This window comes from Oncorhynchus tshawytscha, unplaced genomic scaffold, assembly GCF_018296145.1.
Source record: "Oncorhynchus tshawytscha isolate Ot180627B unplaced genomic scaffold, Otsh_v2.0 Un_scaffold_4_pilon_pilon, whole genome shotgun sequence".
Lineage (NCBI taxonomy): Eukaryota > Metazoa > Chordata > Actinopteri > Salmoniformes > Salmonidae > Oncorhynchus > Oncorhynchus tshawytscha.
In genome coordinates, this window is record NW_024609834.1 from 988510 (window position 1) to 1006648 (window position 18139).

The 18139-nt window shown below is 44.6% G+C and overlaps 1 protein-coding gene across 2 annotated transcripts in view; it reads left to right on the plus strand.

Moving 5' to 3' along the window:
• LOC112263749 (C-type lectin domain family 18 member A-like) overlaps positions 1 to 13432 on the plus strand; it is a 42064-nt gene extending 28632 nt beyond the window's left edge. For both annotated transcript variants that reach the window (XM_042319659.1, XM_042319658.1), the window contains 10 exons: positions 6875 to 7105; positions 7346 to 7443; positions 7595 to 7716; positions 8389 to 8496; positions 8656 to 8748; positions 10268 to 10374; positions 10477 to 10606; positions 10749 to 10845; positions 11265 to 11356; positions 12900 to 13432. In XM_042319659.1, the coding sequence (XP_042175593.1) occupies positions 6875 to 7105; positions 7346 to 7443; positions 7595 to 7716; positions 8389 to 8496; positions 8656 to 8748; positions 10268 to 10374; positions 10477 to 10606; positions 10749 to 10845; positions 11265 to 11356; positions 12900 to 12937 (1116 nt within the window). In that variant the 3' untranslated portion in view covers positions 12938 to 13432. The remainder of the gene's footprint in view (positions 1 to 6874; positions 7106 to 7345; positions 7444 to 7594; positions 7717 to 8388; positions 8497 to 8655; positions 8749 to 10267; positions 10375 to 10476; positions 10607 to 10748; positions 10846 to 11264; positions 11357 to 12899) is intronic.
• Positions 13433 to 18139: the final 4707 nt, after the last annotated feature.

Sequence of the window (18139 nt, forward strand, 5' to 3'; positions counted from 1 at the left end):
AGCACCTTTGGCAGCATTTACAGCAGTGAGTATTTCTGGGTAAGTCTCTAAGAGCTCTCCACACCTGGATTGTGCAACATTTGCCCATTATTCTTTTCAAAATTATTCAAGCTCTGTCAAATTTGTTGTTAATTATAGCTCAACAGCCATTTTCAGGCCATAGATTTTCAAGTAGATTTAAGTTAAAACTGTAACTCGGACACTCAGGAACATTCACGGTTTTCTTCCTCTCCGGCATCTGAGTTAGGAAGGATGCCAATATCTTTGTAGTGACTGGGTGTATTGATACACCATCCAAAGTGTAATTAATAACTTCACCACGCTCAAAGGGATATTCAATGTCTGTTTTTTTTGTTTTTGTTTTACCCATGTACCAGTAGGTGCCCTTCTTTGCGAGGCATTGGAAAACCTCTCTGATCTTGGTGGTTGAATCTGCGTTTGAAATTCGCTGCTCGACTGAGGGACTTCACAGATAATTGTATGTGTGGGGAACAGAGATGAGATCATGTTATACACTATTATTGCACATACAGTGGGGCAAAAAAGTATTTAGTCAGCCACCAATTGTGCAAGTTCTCCCACTTAAAAATGAGAGAGGCCTGTAATTGTCATCATAGGTACACTTCAGCTATGACAGACAAAATGAGAAGAAAAAAAATCCAGAAAATCACATCACAAATTGCAAATTATGGTGGAAAATAAGTATTTGGTCAATAACAAAAAATTATCTCAATACTTTGTTATAGAAATGTTTGCGAATTTATTGAAAATTAAATACATACATATCTAATATACATAAGTATTCACACCCTTGATTTAATACTTTATAGAAGCACCTTTGGCAGCATTTACAGCAGTGAGTATTTCTGGGTAAGTCTCTAAGAGCTCTCCACACCTGGATTGTGCAACATTTGCCCATTATTCTTTTCAAAATTATTCAAGCTCTGTCAAATTTGTTGTTAATTATAGCTCAACAGCCATTTTCAGGCCATAGATTTTCAAGTAGATTTAAGTTAAAACTGTAACTCGGACACTCAGGAACATTCACGGTTTTCTTCCTCTCCGGCATCTGAGTTAGGAAGGATGCCAATATCTTTGTAGTGACTGGGTGTATTGATACACCATCCAAAGTGTAATTAATAACTTCACCACGCTCAAAGGGATATTCAATGTCTGTTTTTTTTGTTTTTGTTTTACCCATGTACCAGTAGGTGCCCTTCTTTGCGAGGCATTGGAAAACCTCTCTGATCTTTGTGGTTGAATCTGCGTTTGAAATTCGCTGCTCGACTGAGGGACTTCACAGATAATTGTATGTGTGGGGAACAGAGATGAGATCATGTTATACACTATTATTGCACATACAGTGGGGCAATAAAGTATTTAGTCAGCCACCAATTGTGCAAGTTCTCCCACTTAAAAATGAGAGAGGCCTGTAATTTTCATCATATGTACACTTCAACTATGACAGACAAAATGAGAAAAAAAATCCAGAAAATTACATTGTAGGATTTTTAATGAATTTATATGCAAATTATGGTGGAAAATAAGTATTTGATCAGTGTGGGTGGGCACTGTGCAGCCTGAAACAACACGAATGTGTGACAAGCCTCCAATGATAATCCACTGGGCAGTTTCTCTATATCTGTTCCCATCTATTACTGTGCCAGTCTTATCTCCCTTTGCTTACATTGCATGAGGACAGACGAAGACAGAGGACAATCAGTGGATAATGAAACACACAATGGTGGGGTTGAATAGTGTATGTCCTAGAGGCCTAATGGCCGTTTTGTCCAAAACCGTCACTTATCATAGATTGCGTTCTCAAAGCCAATGATAGAGCAGAGTTCCTAGACTGCTGCTAAGCATCGGCAAACTGCACATAGCTGATAACACGTAATGAGAAAAAGAGGATGAGGATATTATCATGCTGCATTCAGGACTGTGGAATTACAGGTAATTTGCTTGCGAAGGCCGATGGAGGAATCCCGGGCGAGCTGAAGAAGCATATTAAGGAGCTTTACTGATAAACGCTTAAAAGGCTCAGGGCTTTAGCTGCGTTTGTGATTCTCTTTGAGGAATTTCCACCCAGGCAGGGCAGCAGGCGTGGGTAAGCGCTGACTGATTGTGTCGGTAAAGAGATTATAGTGTGGCCCTGCAGCAGCCTCCCTCTTCTCCCTCTTCTTCTTCTCTTCAGGAGATAAAAGAGCAGCGCTTCACACAGTTTCACAAATGAGGCTCTTCTCTCTCTGTACTCAGTCCATGCCCTCTGGAGGTTCACCTAGGGCTGGGGAAGCCTGTCTGACAATAGGAGGTACTTTGCTTCAAATACAGAAATGGAAATGAGGTATTTTCTTTTGGTGTAAGACAGGAGAGGGAGGCGTTTGTCTACACATTGCAGAAACTCGTTTTCTCGTTGTAATGACATAATTTCAAGTTTTGCCTGCTGGGTATGTGTGAGACAAAGTGTATAGGCTATGTGTATGTCTGCAGCTAAGTCATTTACAGTACATTAGGTCAAAGTTCAACCCGCTTAATGTCTCCACTTAGCTGAGCACTCACACGGCTAACAGACAGATTTGAGTGGGCATTAAATTTTATTTGAGTGGGCATGTTTTTATGTTTTTATGTAACACACATTCAGGTGAAAACATCAGCTGTGAGCTCTGCTGAGTACACACAGGCAGGCTGTGAGCTGTGGCTATCAGTAGGACAGGAGTGGCCTGGAGAGTGTTTGTGTTGGGGGCCCTCTCAAGGTGATGGAAGGCTGGCAGAATCTCTGAGGAGCAACGTTGAGAAGGTGTGGAAAGATGCGACTGGTGGGGGCTGTAGTAATGGTGAAGGAGAAGAGACGGGGGTCAGTGAAATGGGGAAATGGTTGGATGTGGACGGCCTGGCTAACTTTTAGATCTCTCTGAAGAGCGAATGGGAGTCAGATAGCTTTGCATGACATCCCACTGATGTGTGCCAGGATACCCTCTCTCCCTCCCCCTTTCCTCCCCCTCTGTCCCCTCTCCCCATCTCTGAAACAGGACCCCTTCTTTGGGGGCCAGTCGTGAAACGGCATATGTGGAAACACGCCCCTTTCACATTCGGGTCCTGAGTGCTGACAGCCGTCTCCACGATAACTGGCTGCAGTTGTCGGGGCAGCTAACGCTGAGCGGAGACATTCTGCTACCACTCGACACGCACAAGACGAGACAGGGGTCAAACGGCTTAGCCAATGAGTGACAGCCACTGTCCGTCTCCCTGTCCTAACAGAGGCAGAGGCAGCCTCATCAGTTCCTCATCAGCAAAACAGAAGAATCCACACTGTTTATATACTGCTTATACAGTACATTCAGAAAATATTCAGACTTTTCCCACATTTTTGTTATGTTACAGCCTTAGTCTAAATAAATCCTCATCAATCTACACACAATACCCAATAATGACAAAGCGAAAATAGGTTTTCATAAAATGTTTGCAAATGTATTACAAATAAAAAACAGAAATACCTTATTTACATAAGTGTTCAGACTCTTTGCTATGAGAGTCGAGCTTAGGTGAGCTTAGGTGCATCCTGTTTCAACAACATGAATGGAGTCCACCTGTGGTAAATTCAATTGATTTCTACATGATTTGGAAAGGCACACACACGTCTAAAAAAGTCCCACAGTTTACAGTGCATGTCAGAGTAAAAAACCAAGCCATGAGTTTGAAGGAATTGTCTGTAGAGCTCCGAGACAGGATTGTGTCGAGGCACAAATCTAGGGAAAGGTACCAAAACAATTTCTGCAGCATTGAAGGTCCCCAAGAACACAGTGATATATCCTCACACCAATATTTTTTACATTTGCAAACAATCCTAAAAACCTCTTTTTGCTTTGTCATTAGGGGGTATTGTGTGTAGATTGATGTGGGGAAAAAAACAATATAATCTATTTTAGAATAAGCCTGTAAAGTAACAAAATGTGTAAAATGTCAAGGGGTCGGAGTACTTTCCGAATGCACTGTATGCTTATATATGTGTCTACTGGGACACTGTTTAGACACTCAGTTCTTCATCTGCCTCAGTGCCTTGTGTCTCTTTAGTGGGCGGATATCCCAACTCAGTACTTGATACTGACAGGCCCATCATGTCTCTGACTGTACTGTGTCTTTAAGCATAACCCTGTGAGTCTGTCTATGTTGTAGCCGGCTCTGTGCCAGGAGAGGAGAGAATGTTAATAGGTGTGTAACGTTGGGATTTCATTTGATCCCTCCACTTGAGAGACACGCACCTCTCACCAGACCAGGGCATTATTAAAGGATGCTAACCCATCCAGACTGTCCCGCCTGTGGTCCCCTACTCCCCACCCCCGATTTACCCCTACACTCCATAACCCCTTCTCCAACTCCCCTTACTTCTCTCTCCCCCTACATCCCAGTCCACCAGTGTCTATGTCTCTCCTCTCATAGTGAGAGGAGAGACATAGAGGAGCTCAATGGGTGTAACTTTTGTTGACAATTTCGATACCTTTTGGAAACAAAACATGTTTTATAAGGAGGGTGGGATCCACCCAAATAATTTGGGTTCCTGGATCCTTTCACAGCATTTACAAGGCTGCGTTGAGACAATGACTTACTAATGACCCAAAGCCCAGCTCAGTTAATCCCTACCATCGTGACACTGAGTTGTCATAATGCTGAAGCAAATGTATATTATACCAGGGGCATTGGAAGACACAATGTAAGTGACCTAATTGATGTCCCTCTAACTGCCTCTGCTGATCCTACAGCTATTGTATGCTGTAATCATGTGCCTATGAACCAGATTTATACTGTTAGCACTGAGGCAGTATGCCCTAGTAGGAAGTCCACTGTGTGCAGCTCACCCTGCACTAATATAAATAACAAGAGCATATCTACTTCTGCTAAGCTTCCCAGTAAAGCAATGAAAACAAGTAAGCATCCCAGAAAAGTGCTCAAAATAGCCCACGTTAACATTTGTAGCTTAAGAAACAAGGTTCTTGATAATACCTTTGATACAGTTGCAGCAATACAAGGTTATAACATTTACAGAAATGCGAATGGTGGAGGTGTTGCTGTTAATATTCAGAACCACATTCCTGTAAAGCTTCGAGGATCTCATGTTAAATACAGGTGTCTTCACAGTCCCCAAGTCCAGAACAGACTATGGAGGCGCACAGTATTCCATAGAGCCATGACTACATGGAACTCTCTTCCATATCAAGTAACTGATGCAAGCAGTAAAATTAGATTTAAAAAACAGATAAAAATACTCTTATGGAACAGTGAGGACTGTAAAGAAACACAAACATAGGCACAGACACATACATACACACACACGAAAACATATGCACTACACACACAAGTACACATGGATTTTGTATTGTAGATATGTGGTAGTGGTGGAGTAAGGGCCTGAGGGGGCACAGTGTGTTGTGAATGCAATGTTTTTAAAATTGTATAACTGCCTTCATTTTGCTGCACCCCCAGGAAGAGTAGCTGCTGCCTTGGCACAATAAACACAAATACAAATACAGGGCTCATAGGACACCTTGCTTAGCCGGAATCCTCCCCTAAGTCAAATCAAATCAAATCAAATGTATTTGTCACATACACATGGTTAGTAGATGTTAATGCGAGTGTAGCGAAATGCTTGTGCTTCTAGTTCCGACAATGCAGTAATAACCAACAAGTAATCTAGCTAACAATTCCAAAACTACTACCTTATAGACACAAGTGTAAGGGGATAAAGAATATGTACACAAAGATATATGAATGAGTGATGGTACAGAGCGGCATAGGCAAGATACAGTAGATGGTATCGAGTACAGTATATACATATGAGATGAGTATGTAAACAAAGTGGCATAGTTAAAGTGGCTAGTGATACATGTATTACATAAGGATGCAGTAGATGATATAGAGTACAGTATATACGTATACATATGAGATGAATGATGTAGGGTATGTAAACATTATATTAGGTAGCATTGTTTAAAGTGGATAGTGATATATTTTACATAATTTCCCATCAATTCCCATTATTAAAGTGGCTGGAGTTGAGTCAGTGTGTTGGCAGCAGCCACTCAATGTTAGTGGTGGCTGTTTAACAGTCTGATGGCCTTGAGATAGAAGCTGTTTTTCAGTCTCTCGGTCCCAGCTTTGATGCACCTGTACTGACCTCGCCTTCTGGATGATAGCGGGGTGAACAGGCAGTGGCTCGGGTGCACCAGCTTTGAAAGCAGAGATCACCTTTCAGCCTCCCAGGCTGTTCGCTGTTCACCATACTGACTGTGTAGTTTCTTTAGGACTGTCCTGTTTAAGATCAGGTACCATCACATGGCCTGTGCTGGCCTTTAGCGATGAATAGCACACTTGCTGTTGTTGATCTATTTAAGGCCAATGAGGATGAGATAGTATACTCAGTGACCTAATGGTCAGCTGACCGAGCAGCAGAGTCACTCTGCCATGGTCTGTGCTCATACAACCAACTTGATTTATTTATTTCCCTCCGATACTCCCACACAGTCTGTCTTTTTATCGATCTCCCCATCAGTCCCTGCACAAATACCATATCCATTTTAGGCTATAGATTTCCAGAGCTCTGCGACTAAGTCTTCAGAAGAAACATTGTCAGTGAACATTAACAATGGGAGGCCAAATGGTGAGCCTGGCATGGGGAGTGTCTCAAAAGCAAAATGTGTCCCTGAAAAAGGGCCCTTCAGGTCACAAAGAGAGGAAGTCGGTCTGTCACCCTCAGTCAATGGAAGGTTGTCCCCCTTTGTATTAGTTTAAACGTGTGTGTGCGTGCGTGCGTGCGTGCGTGTGTGCGTGCGTGTGTGTGTATGTGCGTGTGTTGTCTTCTCCCCCTTCCCCATATCTGTAGGACTGGAGTGAGAAGCTGGTTCTACTTGCCCAGGAGAGGGCGGAGTCTTGCCACACAGACCCCTCTCCTCAGGACCAACAGCTCCGCCACATTGGCTGGAACACCCATCACTCAGCCCATGCCACAACTTCATTTGCTGAGGTCATTGACTCATGGTTCGAGGAAGGGAGGGACTTCATGTACTTGAGTGGGCAATGCAGAGAGAATGCTACCTGCCAACACTACACACAGGTAATGGTTAACAGTACTGGATCTGCCAACTGTGCAGCAACCCTAAGTAACTTTGTGTCAAAACAAGAAGTCTCAATTCGACTATGATTTCAATTTGACTAATTGGCGTGACTGAGTTTGTGTTGCCCACTTGCCAATACATTGTGTTGCCAATATACTCCCTTTCCCACTCTGTTTCTCTCTAACTCTGTCAATCTCTCTCTGTCCGTCTGTCTGTCTCTCTCTCTCTCTCTACTGTAGTTGGTGTGGGCCACCTCCAGTAATGTGGGCTGTGCCAGACAGTTGTGTCTGAGGGGTGATGCTCTCTGGGAGCTGTTTGTCTGTGCATACTCCCCTGGGTAAGAACACAATTAATTTACCTGATGTCAAACTTCTCCTCCTGTTTTAGTACTCAGCCTTAGCGTGCGTGCGTGTGTGTGTGTGTGCGTGTGTGTGTGTGTGCGTGTGTGTGTGTACATGTATATGTGTGTGATATGTGTCTCTCTGCAGGGGTAACTGGGAGGTGAATGGGAGGTTGGTGGTGCCCTATGTGGCTGGTTTCTCCTGTTCTCTCTGCACCTCTTCCATGTCAGGCTGCTTCAGACTGTGGGACCATGTGGGAGGACTGTGTGGTGAGACCCCTATAGAGAACACTCTCATTCATTTAAAGGTAGACTCAGTGAAATGATGTTGCCATGAGCAGCACGGCAGATTTTGCGATGAGTGAGATGCAATACTTTTCTCTCACAGTCACACATAGTATCTGCGCATGTGCATGGGTTTGCTTCACACTGTTACAGCGTGGGAGCCACGGGACCAAAACAGCGGTGAAGTTTAGCCTCGCACTTCAACACTCTTAGTTGTTGTGGAAATGGACCCACTATGCTGTTTACTTTGTGCATATAGTTGAGTCTACCTTTAAATTAGTGAGAAATGTTAGCATTTGAATCATATTAGCTGTTCCTTACTCAAAGTAGTACCTATTTCAACCAACTCTGTTCTCTACAGATTGCTGCCTTAGAATCTCTTTAGTGCACTAAAAGCGACGTATCACCTCTATTGAAGATGACAGTTCATTATCTATTTTGAGCCAAAGACGTTAAGTGTATTTTTTGCCTCACTGAAGTATTGTCATGTGAAGGGGTTTTCTCTTAATCCGGTTTAACTGTATAGCCAACACTTAACCACTTACCATGTACTGATGGCCTTGTCAGAGAACAAGCACTAACTGGAGGCTAAATCTATTCATGGAAAAATGAAGACTTTTAAGCATAGGTATTTAGGAAATTGTATCTGTGTTCCAGAGACCCCCAGGAACCCATGTCGTATGAGCTGTGGGCAGCATGGTCGTCTGAACATCTCCTCCTGCCAGTGTCATTGTGGACCTAGGTTCACCGGACGATTCTGTCAGGGTACCAGTCTATGTGCCTGTGTTTACCAGTCTGACAGTCTACTACAGTTATTATTATCTCTGTGTGTCTGACTAGCCATGCTCTGCAGTGTGTGTGTTCAGGTATCTCTGTAGGTGCATCATGGTCGATATACTCTATGTGACTGTGTGTGTGTTTCAGTGCGCTGCAGTGTGAAGTGTGTGCATGGCCGCTACAAAGAAGAGGAGTGCTCCTGCAAATGTGATGTTGGTTATGGGGGTGCTGAGTGTGCAGGTGAGTGCGATGTTGGTTATGGGGGTGCTGAGTGTGATGTTGGTTATGGGGGTGCTGAATGTGCAGGTGAGTGTGATGTTAGTTATGGGGGTGCTGAGTGTGATGTTGGTTATGGGGGTGCTGAGTGTGATGTTGGTTATGGGGGTGCTGAGTGTGATGTTGGTTATGGGGGTGCTGAGTGTGCAGGTGAGTGCGATGTTGGTTATGGGGGTGCTGAGTGTGATGTTGGTTATGGAGGTGCTGAATGTGCAGGTGAGTGTGATGTTAGTTATGGGGGTGCTGAGTGTGATGTTGGTTATGGGGGTGCTGAGTGTGGTGTTGGTTATGGGGGTGCTGAGTGTGATGTTGGTTATGGGGGTGCTGAGTGTGATGTTGGTTATGGGGTTGCTGAGTGTGATGTTGGTTATGGGGGTGCTGAATGTGCAGGTGAGTGTGATGTTAGTTATGGGGGTGCTGAGTGTGATGTTGGTTATGGGGGTGCTGAGTGTGATGTTGGTTATGGGGGTGCTGAGTGTGCAGGTGAGTATGATGTTGGTTATGGGGGTGCTGAGTGTGATGTTGATTATGGGGGTGCTGAATCTGCAGGTGAGTGTGTATGTGTGTGGGAATCAGGGTTGGGGTCAATTCCATTTCAATTCCAGTCAATTCAGGAAGTACATTGAAACTTTACTGTAGTAATTTAAATGGAATTGACCCCAACCCTGGTGGGAATACGTTTAGGTAGCCATTGTGATACTGTCACACCATTACTTTAAACCAGAATGAACTCCTGTCATCATTGTATCTAAGTCAATGCACCCTCTCTTCTATTAAGCTTCAGCCTGATTAGATTCAATGTTTACTATGTTATCAAGCCATATGCATCTCAGGGGTTTTTCTTGTTTGGGCAAAAGACCATCCTCCGTCTTCTCTCCTCCATCCTCTCTCCTCCTAGAACTGGAAACCGATAAGTGGTCATGTCGTCGAGCAGTGTGTCAATGTGTAAGTAGGAAGAGTGTCCTCCCCCCTTGATAGCCACCTTTCATCGAGGATACTCATGTATCCTACCATGGAAGGGTTTTGAAATCTGTCACACCCCCATTTGAATCAGCTTTTGTTTTGTCAGAGACTAAGAACATGCACACATTTAAAAACAATATGCTGCTTATTGTTTTATCTATAAAATATCTTCCACAACTAACTTAATTCATTTGGATCATTTTACACATTTATTTTGGGATCCACCTCTATAAACGTAATTTGCCTATAGACGCGCGATTGCAGAAGGACCATCTAATTTCAAGCAAGCACATTTTCATCCACGTTCACTCTGCTCGCCAACTCTCCTTGACTAACTTTGAACGTTTTCAAAAGGAGGCGAGTGAGGACGGAGGAGAGAGGACGCAATGATAAAAGGTCATAGTGTTTATTGTGACCACAATGGACTGCGGTCTGTACACAAAGTTTGAGCCAAGATGGATGGTCAGTGCCTGGTGTCTCCTTTACTGAGGCCTAATGTGTGTTGCTTATGTTTCTGTAGAGAAGCAGCAGTTTCCCTTCCACAGCTGTGACGTGAGGATAGATGGAGAGTGCTTCATGGTGTCTCCAGAGGTCAACACCTACTATGGAGCCAAGACCCGCTGTCAGGTTAGAGAGAGAGAGAGAGTGTGTTTGTGTGTGTGTGTGTGTGTGTGTGTGTGTGTGTGTGTGTGTGTGTAACCCATGTTGTGGTGTGTGTTTGGACCCCAGGAGCGAGGAGGGATTCTGGCCCAGATCCACAACCAGAAAGTTCAGGACATCCTCGCATTTTACCTCAGCCAGCTAGAGCCCAGCAACGAGGTCACAGACCCTGACTTTGAGACACGCAACTTCTGGATCGGTACGTCCCTTTCACTGTCCTTCTATACATACAGCCAAATTAGCTTTGACAGACTGACTTTGGGAGTTTGTGTAAGCAGCATTGAGATGTGTCAAGGTGAGATAAGGATAAGCGTCCTGTAAGATTGTTGTATTGTGTCCAGGGCTGACATATAAACCCCTGAAGGACTCTTTCCGCTGGGACTCAGGAGAAATCCCCACATACAACAGCTTCGCCTTTGGACAGCCTGACAACCAGGGGTGAGAGAGTCATAACTTTTGACAACTTAATGATAATAGTAACAGCAATTATAACTTTGTATTATCACGAGACCTTGTTGAATGGATAATCATAAAATAATATTATTGTAGTCAGAATCTACTGTAAGCAGGTGGAATGAGGCACTGCAAATGCGACTCCACTATATTTTTTACTGGAATGAACATATTGATACCATCATGGTTATGATGGTATCAATATGAATATGATTATATGGACAGATCCTAGATCAGCACACCTTATCTGAGATGCTTTGTGGATACGGGCCCTGGACATTGAGGCTACTGTGTTTGAAAGCAGAACTGTCATTTTCTGTCTGACCACCAGATGTCTCTGTGTCCCCTCTCTCCATCTCACTCTTCCTCCCTCTCTCCTCTCCCTTGTGTCTCTCTCCCTGCAGCTTTGGGAACTGTGTGGAGCTGCAGGCTTCTAGCGCCTTCAACTGGAACGACCAGCGCTGTAAAACATGCAACCGATACATCTGCCAGTACGGTGAGAGAACACAACTCTATGAGAGACAGAAAGAGACAGTGGTGAAAAGAGAGGGAGGGAGAGAGAGGTGGAGAGAAACAGAGAGATGCTGAGATATTCTAATCAAGGAAATCTGTCCTCAGACTGCATCCAGACTCATTACCATTAGATGTAGCATTCACTGATATATCTTAAAACTCTCTAAACCTGCAGGTGGTTTAAAACACCTGTTGGACATTGACATCACCGTGACAACATATTAAGAGAGACTGACAGCAGCTCGTAAACATTCCTGACAGACAGAGCGGAGTTCAAACACTATCGGTAGAAGTTACCAGTACACACAGATCTAGGATCAGCTTAGTATCCCCAAATTCTGACCTTAAATCAGCATGCAAGGGAAAGACATCAGGACCCTAAATCTTTACCTGGTCTCTCTGGCTGAGGGATGCTAGAGTCAAAGTGAGTGTTCAGTATAAAACCCAAGCTGAGAACACATAAACACATCACAGCCCTAACTCCTGATCTGGGTGCTGTGTTTACCGTCTGTGTTTACGAGGGAGAGGCTATGTGACACGGCCCACACATTTTAATGATACACTCAGCTGGAATCAATGGCACTCAGGGCTCCTCATAAAGAGCCTTTTAGAGATCGATATACGTCAGGCCTACAATGAAACCAAACACACACACACATTTCTCCCCTCTATAATTCACCAGAGTGATGGAGTCAGAATTGGAGGGTGGTATTGTTTGTTTGGTTTTGGTTAATTGTGTGTGTTCTAGGCAGGTGGCGAGCGCTGCAATCTCATATTGATCATCCAGGGTTGTACTAATCCAGTCAGTGTTGCTGGACGTTTTTAACAGCTCACCGTTTAAAAGCTCTGAATCTTGATGGAAAACCATAGGCATCTTAGAGCGAGAGGCCTTTGTGTAGAGAAGGGTCAGTAAAGAGGATTGGAGAGGAGTGTGTGGGTAGGTGAGCGTGTGTGTGTGTGTGGGGGGGGTGGAATGGAGCTGACCAGAGCTTAAAGTGGAGTGATAAGGCTGGTGAAAACAGAACACATGAGAACACAGCTGGACTAGAGGGGAGCATGTTTTACTCAACTCCCTCCTCTACACAAGCACTCTAACTAAAACAAAAGATTCATTGGAGCAACAAAGAGTGAAATGAATGGATTTGACTGTGATTAATAGCTCCCCACACGCTCACACACACACACACACACACACACACACACACACACACACACACACACACACACACACACACACACACACACACACACACACACACACACACACACACACACACACACACACACACACACACACACACACACACACACACACACACACACACACACACACACACACACACACTCCCTCTATCTCGTACCCCCTGAAGGTATAATTGTGAAGCTGCATTGATGTGTTCTGTTAATTGGCAATAAAATGATAAGCTGAAAGCACAGGGAGCCTGAGGGGTCCACACAATTACCCAGATACAGTGTGTGTGTGTGTGTGTGTGTGTGTGTGTGTGTGTGTGTGTGTACATCCACAGCTCCAGAGCACATAGCCCTGTGGGAGGTTGGCCGGTGATGAACTCGGCACTCGAGGGTGGAGAGCACAGCATTGGAGGGGTTGGGGAGGTGGGTTGTTTGGGCCGTTCGTTGGACCCTGTCTGGGTGTGTCAAGCAGAAGCTGGTCTCATTAGTCTTATTTCATCCAGTATTTTTCACGCTAACCCTTGTTGCACATATCCCCTGTTGCTGGTCAGGACTGGGCCTGTCGAACCAATGCAGGAAAAAAGCACACAATGGTAGAACTTCCAAACCAACAGAGTTTGAGCTCAACTGTAGATGGTCCATGGCAGCACAAATCTATGTTTTGTACGCTACTTTTTTTTGTATTGCATATTCTTTTCTCTGACTTAGCTAAATTATGATTAATTTGTGATGTTTGCCATACCTGCCTCCCTGCATTGTCAGTTTGAATGTACAATTCTCCCCAATGCACTGAATGTACAGTACCATGACAACCACTATTTTTGCTTTCTCAGTCATCCAGTAAGTGAATTAAAACGGTTTGCTACAATATGCTGTGGGGTATTTTTCCAGACTCTGTAATTCTATTGGTCTCTGTGTTTGTGAGTGTGTGTGTGGTGTTTAGTGGAACATTTGTGTTCTAGTATGTGAGTGTTTGTTTGGAATAGTTTGTGAACGTGGCACTGTGTGTCTTTCTACACTGGTTTGGGAAGAGGCCAGTTTTACTCCTGTGTGTTGGGAGCGTCTCTGAGGTGACATCACAGACAGTGTCCAGGAATCCCTATGGACCAGGGATGAGTGTGTTCAGCTGTTTGTCAGGCAGCACTAGGAGGGGAGAGGGGGATGAGGGTGGGAGGATGAGGGGAGGAGTCGGCTGCAGAGAGAGGGATTAAACCAACCTGCAGTGCTGCAGTGGAATCATGCAAATGAACAAAGCTGGGAGAAGGTCACCAGGTTAAACAGGTGGGCAGTGGAGGAAGAAGACGAGCAATCACAGTGTGTCTGTGTATGTGTGTGTGTGTTTACCTTACCTGCATTAAACAGTGGTGTTAATGCCAAGCTCCACTGCGTTGCCGCGGTGCCACTCAACAGCTGATTGGTACAAAAGACAAAACTACTGAAAAAGTTGTTTTTAAAATGGAAGTACAAACACCCATATTCACCACACAGCAAACAGCCTTGAGAAATCACTGAATTTACAGTCAAGAATACAGGGAGGTATTTTGACTTACAGTAGGTCATAGTCAGGGTTGTTCTGCTCTACATTGAACAAACTGATAACATGGTATTGATTGTAGATGCAGATACGTAGATACTGTGTTCATGTCTTTGTGTGATAGACGTGCCTGCCATAATGAATGAAACTGGTTTTCGAGTTTCTAACTGTTTGTATGACAATGTGTGTGCTGCGACTGAGTCTTGATTTACATGTATGCATGTAAAGTGTGTGGGTGCACTAGGGCTGGCTGATATGGCCTAAAAATCAGATCTCAATTTCTTCTTATTTCTTATTTCACTTATGGGTCGATTCATGGTATACAGTATCTATATTATTTTAAGGTTTTTCTAGCTAAGCTTTGTTGTACAATTAAAGGTCATTCGCATGTTAGCCTGTCCACTGTCATTCACATGTTAGCCTGTCCACTGTCATTCGCATGTTAGCCTGTCCACTGTCATTCACATGTTAGCCTGTCCACTGTCATTCACATGTTAGCCTGTCCACTGTCATTCAGATGTTAGCCTGTCCACTGTCATTCACATGTTAGCCTGTCCACTGTCATTCACATGTTAGCCTGTCCACTGTCATTCACATGTTAGCCTGTCCACTGTCATTCACATGTTAGCCTGTCCAATGTCATTCACATGTTAGCCTGTCCACTGTCATTCACATGTTAGCCTGTCCACTGTCATTCACATGTTAGCCTGTCCACTGTCATTCACATGTTAGCCTGTCCACTGTCATTCACATGTTAGCCTGTCCACTGTCATTCACATGTTAGCCTGTCCACTGTCATTCACATGTTAGCCTGTCCACTGTCATTCACATGTTAGCCTGTCCACTGTCATTCACATGTTAGCCTGTCCACTGTCATTCACATGTTAGCCTGTCCACTGTCATTCACATGTTAGCCTGTCCACTGTCATTCAGATGTTAGCCTGTCCACTGTCATTCAGATGTTAGCCTGTCCACTGTCATTCACATGTTAGCCTGTCCACTGTCATTCACATGTTAGCCTGTCCACTGTCATTCACATGTTAGCCTGTCCACTGTCATTCACATGTTAGCCTGTCCACTGTCATTCATGTTAGCCTGTCCACTGTCATTCAGATGTTAGCCTGTCCACTGTCATTCACATGTTAGCCTGTCCACTGTCATTCACATGTTAGCCTGTCCACTGTCATTCACATGTTAGCCTGTCCACTGTCATTCACATGTTAGCCTGTCCACTGTCATTCACATGTTAGCCTGTCCACTGTCATTCACATGTTAGCCTGTCCACTGTCATTCACATGTTAGCCTGTCCACTGTCATGTTAGCCTGTCCACTGTCATTCACATGTTAGCCTGTCCACTGTCATTCACATGTTAGCCTGTCCACTGTCATTCAGATGTTAGCCTGTCCACTGTCATTCACATGTTAGCCTGTCCACTGTCATTCACATGTTAGCCTGTCCACTGTCATTCGCATGTTAGCCTGTCCACTGTCATTCGCATGTTAGCCTGTCCACTGTCATTCGCATGTTAGCCTGTCCACTGTCATTCACATGTTAGCCTGTCCAATGTCATTCGCATGTTAGCCTGTCCACTGTCATTCGCATGTTAGCCTGTCCACTGTCATTCACATGTTAGCCTGTCCACTGTCATTCTGTGCATAGCATTGCATTTCCAGAATCAATGTTCATTGAGACTCCAGTTTAAGAGACGTTGAGACATAAAAAGAGTATCAATACCTTCTACTCTATTACAGTAAAATAATGTCTCAATGGGTTTCTGTGTCCATATGACCGATTCTGTTGGACCACCAAACCTCAAATGCAAATAGCGTGTTGAAACCGCTTATCAGAGAGGAAGAAGTGATGTCATCTTTGTTTTGAGAGGCAGGGGGAGGGGCTTGGTGTGTGTGTAAATGGGAAGGGGCACACCGCCAGAGATCTGTATATAATGATGAGATACTCATGTCTCCGCCCTAACAATGGGAGTCATTGTCCCATAGGCGGGAAGGACAGCGACAAACTTAGGTCGAAAATAAGCCCATAGAAATGCATTGGGTTTATTTTGGACAGATTCTGGAGCGAGTCATACCTCTAGCTTCGCCTCTTCCTCTCTGACACAGCACAGAACTAGTCAAGGAGACGAGACCAAACAACATGAGAACAAGAGGACATAAACGCTCATTAAAATGAAAATGTAATACAGACATTTGGAATATCGGGCAAAAACGTACATTTGAATTAATCAAATGAATGTGATCGCCCAGCCATAGCGTGCACTGGATATACTACTGTATGTGTGTATCATGCATGTTACAGAAAGTGTGTGCTTGCCCATGTTCTATACGTGTGTGTGTATGAGAGTACCTTCACGTGTGTGTGTGTGTGTGGGTGTGTGTGTGTGTGTGTGTGACTGTGCGCCCATGCTCCATGTGAGAGACAGAGCCCTATCCCAGAGTCAGTGTTGGTGTGGCTGGCCGGCCGGCCTGCAGCCCGCTGGTCTCATGGTGCCCTCTGATAAGCTGGTGCCGTAGCTCGCCTCAGAATGGAAGCAGTGCCAGTGGAATTAGCTCCCATTGTCATGGTAATAACAGTGATATTACTGCCCTAGTCTGCCACCGACCCACCATTGTAAGGAAACAGGAATGCAATTTCTCCTGGGGCAGCGAGCGGAAGGAGGATGACAATTACTGTTGTGTGTGAGAGGGAAAGTCTCTAAATGACTCTCCATTCAAGCAAGGCCAATGGGCCAGGAGCCAATTAAAGAGGGAGCAGGGGAAGAGCAGCATCCCCACAACCCACAGCTCTTACACGCACACACTTATTCAGGGTTACACACACACACACACACACACACACACACACACACACACACACACACACACACACACACACACACACACGTTAAGAGGAACAGACTGAGGCACTTCTTTCTCATTGTCAAACACAAGCAGACACACAAGCACACACACAAATTAATTCTCTCACATGCATAACTCTAGTGGAGTTTGATTTAAGGTTACACTGAGTCTCATGACTTATTCATTTGAACACGTTTAAATATTTGGGTTTGTGGACTTCATAATGCAGCGGGGGTTCGTCTGAGCTGCATGGATCCACTCCCACAGACACCATCCGTCATGATTAAACGCTCCTGTGGTGTTTATGGGATCAGACAGTCTCCTCTGATTTCTACAGATATTTATCTACACAACGAAGTGCCGTGTGAATCACCATGGAGGATGCAAAGGGTAAAAATGGTGACGCCGTTCACTGCTCTCTTTCACAGAAGAAGAATAAAGTACCTGAATAGCAGCGTAGTGGTAGTGTAGCTGGCGGCATGTGGAGAAATATGTGGGCCTTTCATTGGGGAGGAGAGCTCCAGATAAGTCTGGTTAAACCAGCGGCTGATAATCAGCCACAACAATAGAGCCAATTACTCAGAGCCCACAGATAACTGAGCTCCCCTTCAGACCCAACCCTTCCTCTCCTCTCCTCCGCTATGGCTCATTTATTCTGGAGGTGTTTCTCTCTCTCTCTCTCTCTCTCTCTCCTTTCTCTCTCTCTCTCTCTCTCCTTTCTCTCTCTCTCCTTTCTCTCTCTCTCCTCTCTCTCTCTGGGTGTATAAGTATCTCAAAGCAGCAGGGCTACTGAAGGCTGCAATCAGTAGTCAATTACAGCCTTTTACATTCCAATGGTAATGAGGGCTCCAATGCCCACCTGCGAGGGCGGAGGGGATGGGGGGTGGGAGGGGTCTGCTTACGACTCTCATGGGGAGGTTGATGGTAGGGGATAGACATTTGCAGACAAGGCCTATAGAGTTATCATAAACCTATGTCCCTCCAGTCATTGGGGGATGCAGTGTGTTCTGGTTTTCATCCCTACCTTTTACTAACTGATTAAGACCTGAGACACCAGGTGAGTGGATTCTCCAACCAATCAATGGCCCTGATTGCCAAATTAAGGGCCAGCATCAGAAACTGTTGCCCCCGAGAGCCACGCAGATGTGAACGAACCCCTTGTCCCCTGTATAACCTCATTGTGTT